This window comes from Macrotis lagotis, chromosome 2 (genome assembly GCF_037893015.1).
Source record: "Macrotis lagotis isolate mMagLag1 chromosome 2, bilby.v1.9.chrom.fasta, whole genome shotgun sequence".
Lineage (NCBI taxonomy): Eukaryota > Metazoa > Chordata > Mammalia > Peramelemorphia > Peramelidae > Macrotis > Macrotis lagotis.
The window spans coordinates 199135170-199157438 of NC_133659.1; the positions used below are offsets into that span (position 1 = coordinate 199135170).

Consider the following 22269-nt stretch of genomic DNA (forward strand, 5'->3'; position numbering starts at 1 on the left):
GAATTAAGGCTAATTTTTTCTATAATGTTATCATTGTATAAAATGTTTTTCTAGTTCTGCCCAAATCAATTGGCATCAGTTCATAAGAATCTTACCAAAATCCTTTAAAATGTCCATTTCATCATTTCTTATGGCATAATAATATGCCACTATATTTATCCATATTTGTTTAACCATTTCCCAATAGGAAGATATTCCTTAAGTTTGCAATACCAAGGGGCACCTAGGTGGCACAGTGGATAAAGCACCAGCCCTGGGAGTCAGGAGTACCTGGGTTCAAATCCGGTCTCAGACACTTAATAATTACCTAGCTGTGTGGCCTTGGGCAAGCCACTTAATCCCATTTGCCTTGCAAAAACCAAAAAAAAAAAAAAAAAAAAAAAAAAAAAAGTTTGCAATGCCTGCCAACTACCAAAAAAGCTACTATAAATATTTTTTACCTGCTAAAATAATTTTCCTTCTTTCTTTCATATCTCTGGAGTTATGGACCTGGTAGTGGCATAGCTGGATCAAAAAGTACTTATCCAGGGATAGTTCCAAATTGCTTTTAGGAAAGGATAGATTAAATCACAACTCCACCAAAAAAGGTATTAGTGTACTTATTTTCCCATTAACTATTCAACATTTGTCATTTTCTTTTACAATCAGATAGATATGAAATGGAACCTCAATGTTGCTTTTATTTGCACTTCTCCAGTTATTTGTGATTTAGAGCATGTTTTAAAGATGATTACTGATAGCCTGCATTTCTTCCTCTGAAAACTATCTGCTATATTAATATCTTTTGGTCATTTATACATTGAGAAATGGTTTTTACTCTTATATACATTTAAATCAGTTATACACACACACACACACACACAAACACACACACATCTTGAATATTTGACTTTTATCAGAAAACATCTCTGCAAAGAATTTTTTCCAAGTTCTGTTCTCTTCTAATTTTTACATTAGATTAGTTTTAAAGATCTGTTAAAAAATGCAAGTTTTAAATTTTATATAATCAAAACTGTTAATTTTATCTTATGTGATCTCTATCACTTAATTAGTCATGCACTAATATACATAGCTCTAAAGGGTAATTTCTTCTGTTCCTCAAATTTATTTATAATGCAAGCTTTTCTTTGTATCCATTATGCTTGGTATTTGGAAATGTTAGTCTAAACATGATTTCTGCCAGACTGCTAGCTATTTTTTTGTCAAATAGTAAATATCAAACACTGTGTTATATAATCTATTTCAGAATCTGTTCTACTGATCAATCTTTTTTTTCTTTTAAAGCAGTACCAAATTGTTTTTAATGGTTATTTTTCTGCAGTACATTTTGAGATCTGGTACTGGTAAGATTCCATTCCTTCCCACTTTTGTCATTATTACCTTGGAGATTTCTGACCTCTGTTCCTCCATTTGAATTTCTATTTTTTTTTTAGGTCTATAAAATATACTTTGGGGAGTTTGGTACAACGATACAAGTGAATTAATTTTAAGTTTCACTACATCAACTCTATCCATGAATAATTAATATTTATGCAAAGTATTTTATATTTAGCTACATGACTAAAGGTTGAAGATATACCCAAGCTTTTACAGCCTCTGTAGTTTTGGTTTTGTTTTTTTTGCAAGGCAATGGGGTTAAGTGACTTGCCCAAGGTCTCGCAGTTAGGTAATTATTAAGTGTCTGAGGTGGCATTTGAACTCAGATCTTCCTGACTCCGGGGCTGGTGCTCTAACTGCTGTGCCACTTAGCTGCCATCTGTAGTTATTCTGAATGGAAATTTTCATTCTACCTCTTCTTACTGGATTTTGTTGATTATTTATGTGAATGCTAATGATTTATGTGGCTTTATTTTGTAACTGGCAACTTTTCCAAAGTTACCATTTCAATTACTTTTTTAGCAAAATTCTTTAAGGTTTCCAAAATACACCACCATTTCATCTGTAAAAAGTGATCATTTTGTTTATGCCTATTACATCAATTTCTTTGTCTTGTCTTATTGCTGTAGTTAATATGATATAGCTAGTATGTCTATCTAGTTAAGTAGTAGTGATGTTCATACCATGTAAACGATGTAAAGACTAACAGACTGCTTTCTGTGGGGGTGGGGGAAGGGAAGCAAGATTAGGGGGAAAAAATTGTAAAGCTCAAAATAATAAAATCTTTCTTAAGTAGTAGTGATGATAAAGCGGTATCCTCATTTTACCCCTGATCTTACTGGAAAGGCTTCTTGTTTCATCTATTCTTTAACCAAAATCAAAAAAATCCTCATTTGATCTGCCATCCCTTCAGTCTTCGCCTATATCTCTTCTTGATTCTCAGACTTCTGAAAAATGTTGACTATTCTTATCGTCTCCATTTTCTCTGCACTCACTTACTTCTCAATCCCATACAATTTGGTTTCCAAATTCATTTCTCAATGAAACCTTTTAATGACCTCTAACTCTGATGATCTTTTTTCAGTCCTCATCCTTTTTTATCTTTTTGCAGTTGAAACTATTGAACCTCTTTCTTTTTAGGATACTATCTTCTCTCTGGGTTCTCTTTCCTTCTCAATCTACTCTGCTGGATCATTATCTTAGCATACAAGGGTGGGCAACTCCCAAAGACTCTTCCCTAAGCCTTCTTCTCTTCTTTCTCTACACTATGTCATGCAGTGATCAGCTTTCATGAGTTTAATTATCATCACTATGCAAATAATTTATAAATAGATAATTTATAGACCATCACCAACTGCCTCCTGGATATATATTTCTTTAACAAAATTATCTTTTCCCATCCCAGTCTTTAAAACTTTGCTATTTTTGTCAAGCAAACTTACTTCCCTATTTCTGTCAAGTATACCACTAACATAAGTAACTAGGTTCAAAGTGACAGCCTAAATGATTTAATCTATACTTCACCTTATACATCCAATTAATTTTCAAATGTTGTTAATTCTCACTGTAACACCTTTCACATTTATAACTCCCTTCCCATACACAAAGCTATCACTCTATTTTAAGCCCTTATTACATCTTATCTAATGAAATAGATCCAATTGATATTCTTGGAACCTGTCTCAAGTCTTTCTCCTTTCCAAGTCATCTTCTACATTGATGCCAAATTAATCTTCCTATGGTAGAAATATGACCAAGTTACTCCTCTGATAAATTAATTTAGTCTGTCAATTTCCTTTGGGATCAATACAAATTTGACTGGTGAGCATTTAAAGCCCTTCCCCAACATAGCTCTAACCTACCTTTCCAACTTTATTACATATTATTCCCCTTCACAGACTGTGGTCTAATTAAATTGGCCTTTCTGTTATTCAAATAAGAACTTTGAAATCTTCTCTTTCTATGACTTTGTATAAGTTATTTTTGCCTTCTCTTCCTACTTCAATGCTTGAAATGTACATCCTCCTCTCATCCCTACTTCTTAAGAACCTCTTGGCTCCTTGAAATTTTACTCAAGAGCCACCTTCCAGAAGGCCTTCCCTAGCTCCTTTCTCCTCAACTAGTACTTCTACTCCCAGTAAAATAAATTTGTATATATTTTTAATGTGTATATTTGCAACCTAAACTGAACTTGAGACCTAGATTCTAGCTCATGGTCTGTGACCCTCTGTATGACGTTGAACAAATATTAAAAAAAAAAAAAGTCCAGGGATGGCTAGGTGGCACAGTGGATAGAGCACTAACCCTGGAGTCAGGGGGACCTGAGTTCAAATCTGACCTCAGACACTTAATTACCTAGCTATGTGGTCTTGGGCAAGCCACTTAACCCAATTGCCTTGCAAAAAAAAAAGTCAAGATTGAAAGAGATTATAACATTGTATGACTTTACTTAACTCTATAATTCTAATTAAACTTGACAACTCTTAAGATTTTACTTTTGGGAGGGGTGGAGCCAAGATGGCGACAGGAGAAGAGCCTCTCTTAGGTGTGCTCTCTCTCTCTCTCTCTCTCTACAATATTTCAAAAATCATAAAATAATGACTCTAAACTTTCAAGAGACAGAATCCACAGAAAGATCCATTCTCCAGACAATTCTCCAGAACAAAGTAACCTGGAAAATAGTGGAAAGGCTCCACTCTACGGAGTTAAAGGGGCAGCTTGCCAGAGTGAAGGAACTTCAGCCTCCCGGAGGCAGCCCCAGGGTACCTGGGAGCCGTGGCTCACAGCAGCGGGGGCAGTTTCCTGACCTACACCCCAGGAAGCACTGGGCACAACTTGGAAGATCAGCAGGGGGAACCTCTGTCAGAGCAAGCACATGAAGCCCAGCCCTCAGAATACTCAGCAAGCAGCTGTGTCCAAGGGCAGCCCAGATCCAGGAACTGGAAGCAGGGGGAGGCGGCAAGCAGAAGCCCCTAGGCAACTGAACCTTGAGTGCTCAGCCTACCAAAGAAAGGGGAGTGGAGAGAGACTTTTGAGGTCTGTCCTCTGTATCTGGAACAGTACTCTGGGGCTCTGACCACATTCAGATCCTGATCACAGTCTAGGCCCCCCCATAAGAACAGCAGGGCTCTCCCCCACCTCAGCCCCGTGGCAGAGGGGTGCACTTGTGGTCATTCACAGACCAGCAGGGAAGACAGAGCCTCACACATGGAGATCCTTGTGGGGGGAAGGGGTCCCAATAATACTCAAAAGCTCAGGAAGCACCCCAAAACCAGGTACAGGCTGGGGAAATGAGTAAACAGAGAAAAAAGAGGAAAACCATTGAGAAATACACTGTATATGATCCCAAGAAGGATCAAAATACTCCATCTGAAGATGAGGAAGTAGAAGCTCCTGCATCTAAAGACTGCAAAAAAAAAAACAACAAAAAAAAAAACCAAACGGAAATTGGGTTCAGGCTATGACAGAGCTCAAAAAAGATTTTGAAAATCAAGTAAGGGAGATAGAAGAAAATTAGAGAAAGAAAAGAGAGAGATGCAGGAAAAACATGAAAAAGAAGTCAGTAGTTTAGTCAAGGAGATCCAAAAAAAAAAATGCTAAAGAAAATAACATGTTAAAAACCAGCAAAGGTTAAATGGATAAAACAGTTCAAAAAGTTATTGAAGGGGCAGCTAGGTAGCACAGTGGATAGAGTACCACCCTGAAGTCAGGAGTACTTGAGTTCAAATCCAGCCTCAGACACTTGATAATTACCTAGCTGTGTGGCCTTGGGCAAGCCACTTAACCCCATTGGCTTTCAAAAAAAAAAAACAACCCACCTAAAAAGTTACTGAGGAGAATACTTTAAAAAGCAGAACTGGCCAGATGGAAAAAGAGATAAAAAAGCTCTCTGAGGAAAACAAATCCTTCAGATCTAGAATGGAGCTAAAGGAAGCTGTTGACTTCATGAGAAGTTAAGACACAATACTTCAAAACCAAATGAAAAATTAGAAGAAAATGTGAAACATCTCATTGAAAAAACAGCTGATCTGGAAAACAGATTCAGAAAAGGTAATTTAAAAATTATTGGGATACCTGAAAGTCATGATCAGGAAAAGAACCTTGACATCATTTTCAAAGAATTCCTACAGGAAAACTGCCCTGATATCCTAGAAGCAGAGGGCAAAATAGAAATGGAGAGAATCCACCAATCTCCCCAGAAAGAGATCCAAAAAAAAAAAAAAAAACCCAACCCCCAGGAATATTATAGCCAAGTTTCAGAACTCCCAAGTCAAAGAGAAAATATTACAAGCAGCCAGAAGAACACAATTCAAATATCATGGAGCTGCAGTCAGGATCGCACAGGAATTAGCACCAACTACATTAAAGGCTCACAGGGCTTGGAATATAATATCTCAGAAGGCAAAAGAGCTCAGAATACAACTGAGAATCAACTACCCAGCAAAACTGAATGTCCTCTTGCAGGGAAAAAGATGGACTTTCAATGAACCAGGGGAATTTCAAATGTTGCTGTTAAAATGGCCAGAGCTGAACAGAAAGTTTGAACTTCAAATACAGGACTCAGGTGAAACATAGAGAGTAGAGGAGAAGGGTAAAAATATGAGGGACCTTAACGATGATGAACTGCATGTATTCCTGCACAGAAATATGATACTGATAATACTCATAAGAAACTTCTCATTTAATAGAGCAGATAGAAGGAGCTTTTATAGATGAAGCACAGGAGAGAGCTGAATTTGAAGATATAATATACTGTAAAAATGGAGTCAATGGCTAAAAGGGAAATGTAATGGGAGTAAGAGAAAGGAGAGGTGGAATAGGCGAAGAAATGTCATATGATAAGATTTTTATTATTGCAATGGTATGGAAGGGGGGAAGTTGAGGGGGAATGAGGAAACCTTTGCTCTCATCAGAGTTGACTCTATGAGGAAACAGCATATATACTCAATGAGGTATAGACATCTAGAGTAAGGAGAGGAGGGGGACAGGGGCAAGTGGGAGGATGTGAACGATGGAGGAGAGGGTAGACCATGGGAGAGAGTGGTCAGATAGAACACATTTCTTTTTTTATTTCTTGCAAGGGGCGGGGATTGGATGGCCTGTCCAGGACCACAGGGATGGGTGGTTGCTGGGCCTTAGGGATGGTATGTGGGCTTGGGGCCTCTTGACCCCAGGGCCAGTGATCAGTCTGCTGTGCCACTCAGCTACCCTACAACATGTTTAAGAAGAGGGACAGAGTGAAAGGAGAGAGAAAACATAGTGTATGGTAGTAGAGAAGTATGAATGGAGGGAGTTGCAATCAGCAATGGCAACAGTGAAAAAATATGGAAGTAGCTTTTGTGATGGACTTGTCATAAAGAATGTGATCCACTGGCAACAGAGCTGGTGGTGTTGGAACACAGACTGGAGCACATTTATTATTATTATTTTTTAATTTATTTTCTTTTTGGTTTTTGCAGGGCAATGGGGTTGGGGTGACTTGCCCAAAGTCACATAGCTGGGTGACTGTTGGATGTCTGGGGCCGGATTTGAGCTTGGGTGGGTGCTCCTGACTCCAGGGCTGGCGCTCTGTCCACTGCGCCACCTAGCTGCCCCTATTATTATTTTTTTAATTTTAATTTTAACTTTTTTCTCTTTCCTTTTCTTATTGCTCATGAAGGTCTATATTTTTTTGGGGGGGAGGGGGTATTATGTTTGTTCTTGAACAAGAATATTTTAGTAATGCATAAAAAACCATTTGTAGAAAAATAAAAATAAATATAATAAAAATATAAACAAAAATATAAATATAAAAATATAAACAAAAAACCCCCAATCCAATTGGTTTATAGGATTATTTTAGTAAACAACTATGTCATTACTCTCCAATTCACTCTGCATGCCATTAATTTCCTTCCCCAGCCCTCACTCTCATAGTCCAGAATCTACAATGGCTTCCTAATACCAGACTAAGTCAAAACTCATAAACCTCGATTTCAAGATTTGTCATAACTTAGTTCAACCCTATCTAGAAAATATCCTTCCAAAAAAGAATAAATTATGCAACTAACTCTTGCCCTCCACCCCTACATTTATCTTTATGGCTTGGTCAGGCTATGACATGGGCCAGAAATATGCTATTCATTCTTTTCAACCTAGCCAAATCTGACCTATTTTTAAAGGCCTGACTCTATATTCTATCTTCTCTATTAAGTGAGATAAAATTTGTAAAGGACTTAGTATAGTGCCTGGCACATAAAAGTACTACAAAAATACACATTCCTTTCCACTTCCATTCTCCTATTAAGTCTTTCCCAATTAAAACCACTAAAGAGTAGAATAACTAGAATTTATCTTAGAGACCATCCAAACCAATGGTCTTTTACAGTGGGGATCTGTGTCATGATCAATACAACCTTACAAATGCCTCCTTACTCATTTCTGCCAACACTCTCCTTTCAAGGGGTGTTTCTTTTTTAATTGACAAAGCAACCTGTGCAGGGACAATTTCTCCACCACTAGCTTACCCCACCATTCTGCCCCAATCACCCTGCAACTGTGGTAGTTGTCTCTCTTAAAGGTTCTATATTCTAAGGTAATGGTTCAGAGCCTTAGCCTCACTTTTTTCTTTTAATGAAAAGACAGGTCCCACAGGCTGAGATATCTCTACTACATTATTTTTTTTTTTTTGCCCCAAACCCACTCATCCTCCAAACTTCCCTACATCTGTTGAGGGCATCACTATCCTTCTAGTCAACCAGGTGTGAAACCCTGGAGTCATATCTCCTCTGTCTCAGTCACACCCCATATCAAATCAATGTCCAAACCTTATCACTTTTCACTCCCTTCTTCCCCCCCCCCCACTTAGCATCCTATTTTGGGAATGGGTGATAACAATAATCTCCTAATTGGTCTCCTTGACTCGGATCTCTTTCACCTACAATTAATCTTCTAGGGAAGTGCCAAATTGGTTTTCCTAAAGTCAGGTCTAGTCAAGTCACTCTCTAACTCAATAAACTCCAGAAAGTTTTGATTCTAGGATTAAATATTATTTTATCTTAATTTCATCGTTATTATTCAATTACTATGTAAAATTTAAAATAGATATAATTAGTACAGTATTGCATGTATATAATATATAAATAATATATAAAAATGTATATACACATACACTGAGGATGCATGTTCAAATTTTTTTTTAACTGATGGAGTGCATGATCAAAAAAATTTTGAAAACTAGTGACTATCTGCTTTATTTTGCAGATAAGCAAACTGAGGCCCTAAGAAATGATTTGCCCAAAGAGGCAGAACTGACGCTAGAACCCATGATTTTTCATTCCACATTCTAGTCCACAATCTGTCCCTTTTTTGCTTTGCAAGAATATCATCTATAATGAAAAGAAAGGTCCCATCCGATTTAAAGACTTAAGAGTATGCCAGCTACTAGTCTTTGACATTGGCCATCACTTCACAGAGTCTGCAAGTTTGAATAAGGTGTACTATTTAGCCTCCATTTCCAGCCAGGAAACTGAGCCACCTTGGCTGAATTATTACCTTCAGGCCCACAGCAGTTTTGTTAAGGAAGGCTGGGGTTAAGATAGCTATGATCTCTAAGAAGATGGAGAAGCTCTATACACAAGTCAACAAGTTTGCTCTTACCTCTTACTTCTTTTGGGTATTCTGGACTTTTATCCAGAACCAGTTCTTCACATTGACTTTGACTTCCTCAGATACACAGTAATCAGATTCAATCCAATACTTCAAGGTGAAGCTTCTAGTGTCGGCCTTGGAAATATCAAAGTGATCAAACTCCTGTTTGGTTCACCCAGCCAGACTTGCTCTCCTCAGGGTCCCTGCTTGGTTCTGGGTCTCAGGCCAAAAGGACCAGGTCAAGAAAGGGATGCCAGGTGGGGGTCTCTCTGATTGGACAGTCAAGAAGTTTATGCTCTGTACCTCTGACCCCAATTTAATGCAGCCATAAACTTCCCTGCTATATGACCTCAGTTTCTGGGGCTGAAGGAACCAGCTCAGAGTGTCCTTTCCCCTTCGATTCCTTCTCCTAAATTCTAGTGGAGATAGTGGAGTGCCTGTAGAATGGCAGGTGTGACCAACTTTCTAAGGTAGAGATGAAGATAACCAATGAACCATAGAAATCCTTCACATTACCCTCATTCCTCTTTGCCATAAGGGTACCTTATTTATATACTGGACCATGTTTAGCTTAGGTAGTGGGTAGAAAGGGCTCCTTTTTAACCAATAATGCCCCAAGTATCTCTAAGTAAACCTCTTCTTCCCAATCCCCTACTTTTTTCAAGCAGAAAAGTAATGAACTCCCTTTTCCCAAAAGTAGGAACACTAACACATAGGTAAGCATGTACATATGTTGGATGGAAAAAGCCCAGGTTGAGAATGGCTCCCCCATTAACAGCATTTTCTTATCTCCTGGCATTGCTCCCAATCTTTTATTTTCTTCAGACCTAAGTACTACCTCCTAATCTCACACACCTCCAATACAATTTTACCCTACTTTCCACACAGGTCCTAGGGTATGTGTTCTCTCTATAACCCTAGGCCACCATCTGTTGCCAAGTGAAGACTGAATAACTAGAGAGCTGATATCTCACTCCCAAACTGTCACCATATTCAGAATTGCCTGGGAGAATTATGGAGAGCAAAGCCTAAGTTAGTGTATCTAGTTAATTTTGATCCTCCAGTCTACAGTCCCACTCACTCCTTCAATCCAATATGCCTATCCAACCTTGTCTTTCTATTGTATACACTGGATCTGAATTAGAGGTACCTCCCACTTTCAGGGTCAGACCTGGGTAGCACGGATACACACACACACACACACACACACACACACACACACACACACACCAAAAAGCAGAAGCTCCAGAAAGCTAGGGAATTAGTGGGCCCCCTGGTTAGAATCTGACCTGGACATAGGTAGGGTATGTCCTGACTTCATTTACCAACTACCACTCTCCCTTAGACAGCAATTGACTCTCTCTCCTCAGACTCATTCCTGACCCCAGAGCTCCTTGGAGGATCTTTCTCAGCTCTGACTGAAATTCAGGGGGAAAAAAATCAGTATTGTCATTATAGAGATGGAGTATAGTGTAGGAAAAGAGTTGTTCTCAAATTTAGGAAATCCTGAATTCAAGTCTCACTTTAAAAATTTTTTTTTATTTATGGAAATGGGGTTAAATGACTTACCCAAGGACACACAGCTGGCAAGGGTCAAGTATCTGAAGTCATATTTGAAATTGGGTCCTCCTGACCAGAGTGCCAGTGGGGTCTCTCTGGTTGGACAGTCAAGAAGCTCATGCCCTATACCTCTGACCCCTATTCACTGCATCATTTAGCTGCCCCTCCTTGAATACTCCTAAAATGCCTATCAATTATAAATGACTAACAAAAATTTTTGCTCATCACTTTCTCAGCAAGAATTCTTATCATCCTGGTTATTCTTCTTTAGTGGTTCCATTAGTAGACTAGTTCACATTAATTATAACTTTTCAGGGTTCTATACTTATTCTTCCTGCTTGTAAAGGACTCTAGGCAATGTTAGCCATTCTATTAGATTGAATTAGCCTAAATATTAATTATCCAGAAATTTACTTCTTCAGATCATTATTGTGCTATATTTAATATGTATCAGGCAGCTATATTTTAACAATGGAATCACCAAAAACAGAGCTGCTGACTTTCCTTGACCTTCTCCTTTGCTAAGTGGGTAGCATTATCTTCATTTCTCAAAACAACTCAGGCAAGGAAAACTCAAAAGTAATTGTTCAACTCATCTTTGTTCTTTCAATCAGTTGCCAAGTCACAGTTCTTTGATATGTCTGTCAGTTGTTTTCAACAATGACTTACTAGGTAGGTAGTGGTGGAATATATGTGATATTTCAGAGAATGGAGAGGAATGGTAAGGGAAATTTCTTCTAGCTATGCATACTGCAAGTGCAAAAATTACTTGAAGTCTATAATGGTATCCCTTCCAATTATTCAGGGAAATCTGACATCTGCTACTACAAAAAATGTTCTACAGTTCATTATAGAAATTTAGAACTGAAGAAGAGGGAAGGATCCTTAAAGAACATCTAATCCAACCCAATTCCTTCATCTCCTATTTTACAAGAAACTGAAACCCAGAGAAAAGAAGTGACCTGGTCAAGGTCAAAGCTAGAAAATGACAGATCCAAGTCTTGAACACATATCTTCTGTCTCTAAGTTCAGAATTTTTCCCCTTAAATTATGATAATCTTTTTTTTAAACCATGTTACATACTGAAACCCTTAAAGTTACCCTAGGTTTTTCTTTCTTTTTTTTAAAGATTTATTTTGAGTTTTACAATTTTTTCCCCTAATCTTACTCCTTCCCCCCACTCCCAACAGAAGGTAATTTGCCATTGTTTCCATGGTATACATTGATCCAAATTGTGTGTGATGAGAGAGAAATCATATCCTTAAGGAAGAAACATAAAGTATAAGAAATAGCAGGATCAGACAATAAGATAGCAGTTTTTTTCCCCTAAATTTAAGGTAATAGTCCTTTATCTTTGTTCAAACTCCACAGTTCTTTCTCTGGATACAGATGGTATTCTCCATTGCAGACAGCCCCAAACTGTCCCTGATTGTTGCACTGATAGAATGAGTGAGTCCATCAAGGCTGATTATTGCTCCCATGTTGTTGTTATACCCTAGGCTTTTCTAACTAATGTACTACTGACTACAGGAAAGGTATATAGGAAAAATAAAAGATACAAGACCTTTAAGGAGAACTAAATTGTTTCCTCACTGGTTACATTGAAACTAGATTTCTATTCTCTATCAAAAGAAGGATTCTGATCGACATTAACTTAGATGGGAAAAATTGGGCCCTGACTCCACTGCTTCCCTGTTTGTCTGAAATTGTGTTCTTTGATCTCACTTAGCAATTTCACTTTCCTTTCCCCCCATTTCTTAGGTCTGTTTCCCAAATCATCCCACTTTCTTCCTCTACTTTCCATAAGCTTGGGAAAGGAGGAAAAAAAACTGAATTCTTCCTAAAGTTTAACATGGCATTATATTGCTTTTGGATTATGGGATGAATTGGTATAGAAATAGTAACCTTCCGGTATAATAACAGTCCTTCAAATTATCAGTTCATTAATTTAGGAAACAAATGGATGCCCCTCTCCTTAACCAACCAAAGCCAGTGACTCTTCTTCCTTTTCCTGGGATTAGCAATTTGACATCGAAACTTTAAGGCATAGCCTTGCTTTTTCTAAAAGCATTTGGAATTTTAGAGGGTGCCAATAGCTGATAGAAACAATTGAGTTCAACATCTAATTAGCAAGACCAATTAGTTACAACAGGAAGCTATCAGATGGTGGGTGGTCATAGCCCAGATGATCTCTTACTAGTTTTCCAGTCCACTACTTCCTCAATGACCCTTCTACTCCTAATGACTTCTAGAACAACATTTGATGATATTTTAGGTCACATGCCTTGAGTGCAAAAGTGACTAACTAACTTACAGATCTACTTTGCACCCTACTTCTGAAATGTGATAATCCCTGGTCTAGGTAGACAATTGGACAAATTCAAATAACAATCTAATCCAAGAGTTTACTGGTCCTTTTTATACTTTTCCAAGGGTGGGGAAGAGGAAAAAAAGTTAACTGTAAACCTGAACTTTTAGATCAAAGAAAATTGCATAACATGAAGGAACTCTGGAAGATTTTCTCCCTCCTCAAAGTCCATCCCAGAAAATAAACACGTGGTATATTAAGGTCACACTCCCTCTGGCAAGTCCTCAGTTTGTATCATAAAAAAAATTTAATTAAAAGAAAATAAGAGATCTTGAAAGAACACTTTTAGCTTCAAATACAAATAGAAAGATACAGATATATTCCCAATTATAAATAATTCCTTTCAGAGTTTGCTCCCCTCCTACTCCCATAAGAATTGTCTTCTCCAACTTTCCCTGTGAGCAGGAAAGTCTCTAGCTTCACAACCAGGTCCACAATTCATGCAGTTTCTTAGGTGAAGTAAGGTGACTACATCTCTAGGGTCCATCTTTCTCATGAAGAAAAGGAAAATATTTTCAGAATCTTCTTCCTTTTCTCAGTTACTATCATTTCTTTCCTCTACCTTCAGTTTCCACTAGCCCCTATCCTTCATCTCATTGTAATTTCAAATACCTCCCCCCTCCACCTCAAATGGCAAAGGAAGAAGGAAAGATAGCCTCTGTGGCTCCAACAATCTAAGTGTTCTTATTTGCAATGGCTTCTTTCCTGCTAGTCCAAATCAATGAAGCAGGTGAACATATATATATATATATATATATAAAAGCTTTTACTCTTCTTCACTCCCCTTGCAAATAAAGGGGATCTTGACAGGAAAAGAGAGACATTAGAGTAGCATGGTAGTAGTGGAGAGGTCAGCTGAGCAGTCAGGCTGAGCAGGTTTCAAGAGCTGTTTCTGCTACATAAGAGCTATGTGACCATGGGCAAGTCACTTAACCTTTCAGGGTCAATTTCTGGGGAGAGGAGGGTTTCCATCTTGACGAAATCACACATCTCAAGAAAAAGAGACTATTTCTCAGAGGCAATAGGTCAAAGGTACATAAGAAAAGTAGAGGGGTCTCTGTTTGGAGGACTGCCCACAATGCTGGGAAGAGGAAGGCAAGCATACTATTCATGTGGTCCACTGTCAGCCCAAGGCCTTAACTTTTCTGATCTAATCCAACCTACCAAACATTTACTAAGCATTTACTATGTACAGGATATGATGCTGGATTCTAGAAAAATTAAATTCCCTAAAGGAATTTCTATTCTGCTGAGGGGTTAAAATGTACAGTTACAAGCCATATACATATACATACATGTAAGTGAAATAATTTGAGAAAGAAGTACTGATGACTGGGTTTTCAGAAAAGAGTTCCCATAGAAGTGGCCCCTGAGCCAAATCTCTTGATGGAAATTAAGGAGTTTAAGAGATGGAGGTCAGAATGGAATGAATTCCAAGGATGGGGGGAGGGGGGAAAGACAACCTGTGCTTGAAGGTAAGGGACAGAATGCCAAATTCAGGTACACAAAGCAAGCCAGTTTTGCTGCATCATTGAATATGTGAAGGAGAATAATGTGCAATAAACCTGGAAAGTTAAGCTGGAGTCTGAGTAGAGATTTAAATACCAAAACAGGGAAGTTATTATTTTATTCTAAAGGCAAATGGGAGCCAGCAGGGGGAATAACATTGGCTTCTGGTTTTTTTTTTTGTTTGTTTGTTTGTTTTGCAAGGCAAATGGAGTTAAGTGGCTTGCCCAAGGCCACACAGCTAGGTCATTATTAAGTGCCTGAGACCGGATTTGAACCCAGGTACTCCTGACTCCAAGGCCGGTGCTTTATCCACTATGCCACCTAGCTGCCCCTGGCTTCTGTTTTAAGAATATTATTTCAGCAAATGTGTGGATAATAGACTGGGGAATGGAAAAAATAAAAGCTGAAAATCCAAAAAAGAAAGTTGTTGCAGTGTTTAGGCAACAGGATGAGGACCTGAAATAGAGTACCTAAGTAGGGAAAAGGGGAATAGATGGAAAAGATGTTTTGAAGGCAAAAATGACAATTGACTGAAAATGGATGACAAAGGAGAGTAAAGAGTCAAGGGTGACAGAAAAATGTGAAACAAGGAAAATGGAAAGATAATAGTTTATTCACAGATTTATGGGGAGATTTGTGGGAAGGATGAGTTTAGATGGGGAGATAATGAGCTCCTCTTGAGATACTCTGAGATTAAATTAAACATGAAGCATCCAGTTAGAGATATCTAAAGGTAGTTATTCAGGACTACAGCTGGACATATAGATCTGAGAGTCATCTGCAAGAGGTAAAGTCATAGGAAGCAATGAGATCCAAAAGACACTGGAGACAGAAAAGGGGGCCCAGGACAAAAAGGACACTCAGGGAGGTTTGAATAAGAGTGATCTGTAAAGAAGACAGAATAGTCAGAAAGGGGGGAAAAAGCAGTAAAGAACAGTATCATGGAAATCTTGAAAGGACCAAGACTATCAAGGAGAATGGGTTAGTCAGTGTTGTCAAGTGCTGCAGAGAAGAAAAAAATGATGAGGACCAATAAATTTAACAATTAAGAGATTATTTTGTGGAGAGCAATTTCAGTTGAGTGGTGGGAATGAAACCAGACTTCAAGGAGTTGAGAAATAGAAGCAATAAGTAGAGACAACTTTTTCTAGGTGGTTAGTGGTACAAAGGTAGAGAACAAATAACTTGGGAGTATAATAATTAAGTGAAAGGTTTGGTTTGTCTTTTTAAGGATATAGGATTAAGTGAAAGCTTTGGGGTTTTTTTTTAAGGATGAGAAAGAGCAGGATTATTTGAAGGTTAAAAAGGATGGATCTAGCAGGTAAGGAGAACTTGAAAATTATAGAGAAGGGATGATTGTGGAGACAAGCTTGAAGGAGGGTCCTCTTTCTTTTCAAGGTTACTCCCTCTACTTTTTTTTTTTTTGCAAGGCAAATGGGGTTAAGTGGCTTGCCCAAGGCCACAAAGCTAGGTAATTATTAAGTGTCTGAGACAGGATTTGAATCCAGGTACCTGACTCCAGAGCCCGTGCTTTATCCACTGCGCCACCTAGCCACCCCCACTCCCTCTACTTTTACTGGAGCAAAGGATGATAGAGTTAGGGATAATGCTAGGGACTTGATGTAGAGAAGTGGGAAGAATAGGGTAACTGATAAGTAGCCTCATTTGTTTCCATAAAATATAAGGTCATATCCTCTGCTTAGGAGGGCAGAAGGGGGGTTAGGTTGGCTTGAGGAGAGCAGAGATCTGTACCAGAGACAGTGGGGATAGGATAGCAGGTTAACAAAGAAAAATAAAAGATTTCTGTATACCAGTAGAGTCAGTTGAGATTATGTAAGAAATCTTCTCAACAGTCCTATATATGACTTCCTCTATTTTTATGGACATTACCTTCATATAGGTATTTATCTTTCTGTTACGCTACTACAAAATTTTCTTTCTTGATGCAGTTCCAGTCCCAGTCATTAACTTCTAGCAACATTCCATTTTGACTGATCCTCACTGGGGTTTGCTCCTGACAATACCACTTAATGAAAACTTGGGTAATGGACTCATAATGCTCTACAGATCAAAACCTGGGGGGGGGGGGGGGAGGCTCATCTAGAAAAAGACCCCTGAAGCAAAGGAAGAGAATGTTTGATTTTTTTTCTCACCACATGAATTTAATATGCTACTGGATTCTAAGGCTTAAGAAGGGCTGAGGTGCATCCTTGTCAAAAATGTTTGGATGGAAAGGAAGGAAAATTGGTTTGTATCATCCAGGGTTTCCAAACCACAAATTTCCTTGCCTTTTTGTTACATCTGATGCTCTTTAAAGAGGTTGTAGTTATTAAGTAATAACTGGACTTTAACAGTGACACAAGCCAATTACTTTAAGAGAAAAATAACAACAGCTAATACTAGTAAGAGCTAACATTCATATATCACCTAGTATTTGCCAGGAGCTATGCTAAGCCACTTACAAATATTATCTAATTTGATCCTTATAATCCTGGGAGATAGGTTCTTAAAAAATATTTTGAACAAATTTCTAACTCAGTATCAGAAATTAATTTGAAAAGCAAATAAGGTAAAGAAGCAAGAGTATGTATACTCACCTCCAAAAGGAGGACTTCTAATTTAACTCTGTTGACAAGAGAAAGACTGGTTGGACTGAGATCTCTTTGGATTTTCTTGTATTATTACACTAGAGTATCTTGTATATGGGTACAATCCTAAATTAAAACCCCATCTTATACTGAACACTAATGGTTCTGAAACTAACAAATGGGGATGACATTATTTAAATGTTTATTGGTAGTAACAGGTACATTAAAATCATAAGAATACTACCAAGTCTTTCCTGGTCATCATTATCTGCTTTGAACCCATGGAGAACTCCCATGACAGAGGTCAACTCATTTGACATAATGTGGAACCTTTACCCTCCCCCCCCAAAAAAAATCCTGGTGCATCATCAAAGCACAAAGGATTCATTTCTTTCAGAAAGCATAGCAAAAAATGATTTGGCATTATATCACATTCTTCAGACCCAAAAGTATTTCTATTCCAATATTACAGTGTGAATCCAATATTACAGTTAATGACAGTGAAGATTTAAGAAGGTCTTAAAAAAGAGGTTAGGAAAGCGATTTGATTTTTTTTTAAATTTCACTTTATGTATATGGCAAGAGGAAGAAACACCCCGTGGTCCCATCATTATCTGTGAGAGAAAAACCTGGCATGGATACCATCCCCGCCCTGCCCTGCCCTGCCCTATCCGACGTTAATTAGGCAAGTGTCTGTGTCTGATACCTGAACCCGGCCGGGGTGAGCCACATGTCCAGGGTGACTTCCCACTGAAGGCAGGCAGCAACAGGGGCTGGGGAAAGGCCGAGTTCTCATTTAAACACCATCCCACTCCCTGTCCCGCCGCCCCAAATCTGCAATCGCGCCAAAAAAAAAAAGAAAGCGGCCATCCCCAAACTCGCGGGTCCCCGGGGGAAGCCGGGCCACCCCGGGGCCGATCCTCCGCCCTCCCCTCCCCAGACCCATGCGACCCTCCCGCCGGCAGGGCTCCGGCTCCCCGGCGGCGTACACGAGGCGTACCTCTTCCTTGAGGGCCCCCGGGGACTGACAGGAGGTGCAGGCGGGGGGCGCGCTCGGGACCCCGGCCCGGCCCGGGGCCTCCCGGGGGCGGGGGCCCCGGATCCGGCGGCCGGAGGGCCGGGCCGGCCCGGTCCGCAGAGGAGGAGGAGGAGCAAGGTCCCGGGGCCTAGGCCGCGCCAGGCCCTGCCCGAGCCCGAGCCGCAGCCCGGCCGGGGCCGAGCGTGGCCTCCCCGCCGCCGCCGCCGCCGCCGCCGCCACCGCCGGCGCCGAGACTGCCTGGGGATGAGGGGGGCGAGGCCCGCGTTACCTGGACGGGTTCCTGCAGCACCGTCATTCTCAAGGCTCAGGCCCGCTGTCCGTCGCTCCGCAGGGCCCCCCGTAGCGGCTCCGGCCCGGCCCAGCCCCGGCTCATTTAAACTCAGCAGCGACCGTTACCGGGGGATGGGGGAGGCCGAACGGCTGCCGAGCACCTCCGAGCGCCGCACGGAAACCGCCGAAGCGGGGACTGGCCGGAAATGCCCGAGCCCGGCCGGAAAAGCACGAAGGCGGGCGGAAGTGCCGGGGCGGCCAAGAAGAGCCGAGGCTGGCTCCGACGGCGGAAGCGCACGCTGTCCCGAAGCTCGGTTACCCGCGCACCGCCGGACCAATCAGCTGCGAGCGAGCCGCCGTGACGTCACGGGCCGGCCGCTTACCCGCGCGGGCTCGTAGCTTGCCCCCTTCTAATCAATTGCGCTCGCGGCGGCTTATCGGGCACTTGGGACTGGAGCCGGGAGCGCAGCGGCTCTGCGAAGTATTGGCACATGGACCCGTGGGAAGTTCAAACCGGGATTCAGTGGAGGCTGTGCAAGAGACCCGGGACCCTGGTGAAAATCCCCCGGCCCCTTCTAGCCAACATGGCTTTCATCAAATGAGCCTCGAGGTCTTCACCCCTTCACCCCCTTCAAAGGGGACTGGATGGGATGGCTTCTGAGCCCTCTTCCAGTATGAACATCCATGAACCTGTTAAGCGCCCACCACGTGCAAGTATGGCCCAGGCCTTCTTGGGGCTCTCCATTGAATCAAGCCCGAAAGTTTGATTTTATTTCATGACCGTTTATTAAGTACTTACGATTTCCAAATATGGCTTAGCCCTTGAGAACCTCCACAAGCTGAGTCAGGCCCTTTCAATTTAATTCAATTTTACAAGGCATTCATTAAGCACCCACAATGTGGCTTTATGGCTTAATCCAGGGCCCTACATAAATTGAGCAATTATTAGATCCCTACCTTTGTTCAGGGCTCTGGATTAAGAGAAGGGGGGGAGAGAAAAAAAAAAGAGTCATGCCTGTTCAAGAAGCTTGCATTTTACTTGGTGAGAAGGGAGATAATACAATATTTACATAGAAAATAAGTAGATGATTTGTTTGAAAGGACCCCCAAAAGTAAAGGAGTCAGCAAGTCTTTCCTTTTTTTTTTTAGGTTTTTGCAAGGCAATGGGATTATATGACTTGCCCAAGGTCACACAGCTAGGTAATTAGTAAGTGCATGAGGCTGGATTTGAACTCAGGTCCTCCTCTATTCACTGTGCCACCTAACTTGCATTTTTTATAATCTCACTCTAGACTTTCAAGTCCTGGGGAATCTATGGAAATGAACCAAACTTAAAAGTAGACAGATTTATCCTCTAGAATGCCAAAATATTAATCTGTACTTGGAGATGTCTGGCAAGGTAAACACCAGTCATTTACTCCAGTGGTCAAATTACAAATCAGAGCTCTGCTTGGTAAGCATGAGAGCAAAAGGAATTGGGTGTCCTTAAGGGATGTTTCCATCAATCTATGGTGGCCTGATAAACTGTTCTTTTCAATTCTAGCATAGATGCATTTGAGAAAGAGGTTTCCAGTCTTTTGAATGAGAATATTCTCCCTCCTGTAAACTCACGGATACATTTTTACTTTTTTTGCTTTCAGTGTATGCAGAGCACTTCCCTACTCACCTCCATCCCTTAGAATCCCTGACTTCCTTTAGGACCTCATCTCAAGCAACACCTTTTACAGGAGGTCCACTGCTTCCTTCTCTCTACCCTAAGGTTACCTACTCCAAGGCCACCTTTATATCAAGCCATGGTACATAGAGCACTAACATTGAAGTCAGGAAGAGTTGGTCCAAATCCAAGCTCAGACACTCACTGGCTGTGGAACTTGGGCAAGTCTCTTTACCTCTGTTGGCCTAAGTTTTCTCAACTGAAAAATAGGGCTATTGCCAAACTGTTAGTAATTATCCCTACCACCCTGAATTATTGCAAAGATTAAATGAGATAGTATTTGAAAAATATTTTTTAAACCTTAAAGAACTATATAAACTATTAAATGCATATTACTACTTCCATTAGAATGGGCTAAATTTTTGCTCCTCGTTACTGTTTTCTCAATGCTTAGCATGGTGTCCAGCACATAGTAAGTGCTTATTTGATTTACCAATAGATTATAAAGACTGACACCTCCTTATTTGTGTCAATGTTACCTTAGGCATGTTACATTAGGTTGATCGTGACCCATCTTAGTAACATGAGAGGCAACATAATCCAATGGAAAAAGACCTGAACTGGAATCTCAACTTGGATACTTATCAATTGTGTGACCATGGACTAGTCATGTGATTTCTTTGAGCTTGAATTGCTTCATCTGCAAAAAAAACCCTATAATACTTTATAACAGGAGTGGGGAACCTTTTTTCTTCCAAGGGTCATTTGGATATTTATAATATCATTTGAGGGCTGTATTTGATCAAATATTTAATTAATTCATCCCTAAAAAGCTTTTAGATTTATTGAATTTTAAGTCCTGCCTGAGGTTGCCTTGGCAATGCCAGACTAATATGGCCTTCAGGCTGGAGTAACCTCATCCCTGCTTTATAGGTAAAATGCAAGGATCAAATTAGATCCTTTGCAAACCATTTAAATACTATATGGACATCAGTTATATTTCTTTTCTTTTTTTTTTTGCTAGGCAAGGGGGTTAAGAGACTGCCCAAGGTCACACAGCTGGGTAATTATTAAGTGCCTGAGGTCAGATTTGAACTCAGGTACTCCTGACTCCAGGACTAGTACTCTACCCACTCCACCACTTAGCTATCCCTAGTCATATTTCCTGTATGTTATGATAGATATAATACATATGAATTATATATGTATCATATATAGGGTTTACCTATTGATTCTTGTCCTTCATTATGGAAGACCAAAACGACATCACTATGTTTGAGACAGATTATAGTGTGTCTGACTGTGGCCGATAAGACCAATATGAGCTCAGAATGTTCTACCACAGATTGGGCACAAATAGTCCATATGAACACCTGGGGTGGGTACTCTAAACTTACTTAAGTCATGTTTCCTTTGAGTTGCTTCCATTCTGCCTTCTTCATAGAGTGCAGCCCACTCACTGATGAGGGCATGCCATGCAGGGTAGTTCTGTGTCAGTGTCTCCCATGCTATACAATCAATTCCAAAGTTCTTCAATGAGACCTTTGGGGTGTCTTGGTATCACTCCTTCTAATCCCCTTGTGAGTACTTGACCTGTGTGAGTTCTCCATAAAATAGTCTTTTTTGGCAAGTATACATCTGTCATTCTAACAATGTGTCCAGTCCATTGTAGCTGCACTCTGTGTAGTAATGTTGTAATGCTAGGTAGTTTAACTAAAGAAAGGACCTCAGTGTCTTGTATCTTCTCCTGCCAGCTAATTTTCAGAATCTTCCTAAGACAATTTAAATGGAGCAATTCAGTTTCCTGACATGGTGCTGGCAGACTGTCCAGGTTTCACAGACATATAGCAATGAGGTCAGCATAATGGCTCTGTAGGCTTATTTGCTAGTCAGTCTTAACACCTCTTCTCTCCCACACTTTCTTTTGGAGTCTCTCAAATACTCTGGCAATGTGTGTGTCAACCTCATTGACAGTGTGTACCTCCTTGGAAGAGACACTGCCAAGGTAAATGAACTTGTCCACAGTACTCAAAACTTCTCCATTTTCTGTAATTGATGGTTCCATGTATGGATGGTGTGGTGCTGGCTGATGGAGAACCTGTATTTTCTTAGTGTTACTAGACCAAAATTAGCACAGGTAGAAGAGAATCAATCTATACTTTGTTGTATCTCAGCTTCAGAGGCTGCATTGAGTACACAATCATCTGCAAAAAGAAGATCATGCACCAACACTCCCTCCACTTTGGTCTTGGCTTGTAGCCTTTTCAAGTTGAAG

At 40.2% G+C, this 22269-nt stretch overlaps 1 protein-coding gene across 4 annotated transcripts in view; it reads right to left on the reverse strand.

The window, feature by feature from the left end:
- Positions 1–18505, reverse strand: part of CDC27 (cell division cycle 27) — a 113433-nt gene extending 94928 nt beyond the window's left edge. For all 4 annotated transcript variants that reach the window (XM_074224401.1, XM_074224399.1, XM_074224400.1 and 1 more), the window contains exon 1: positions 18339–18505. In XM_074224401.1, coding sequence (XP_074080502.1) covers positions 18339–18365 — 27 coding nt within the window. In that variant the 5' untranslated portion in view covers positions 18366–18505. The remainder of the gene's footprint in view (positions 1–18338) is intronic.
- Positions 18506–22269: the final 3764 nt, after the last annotated feature.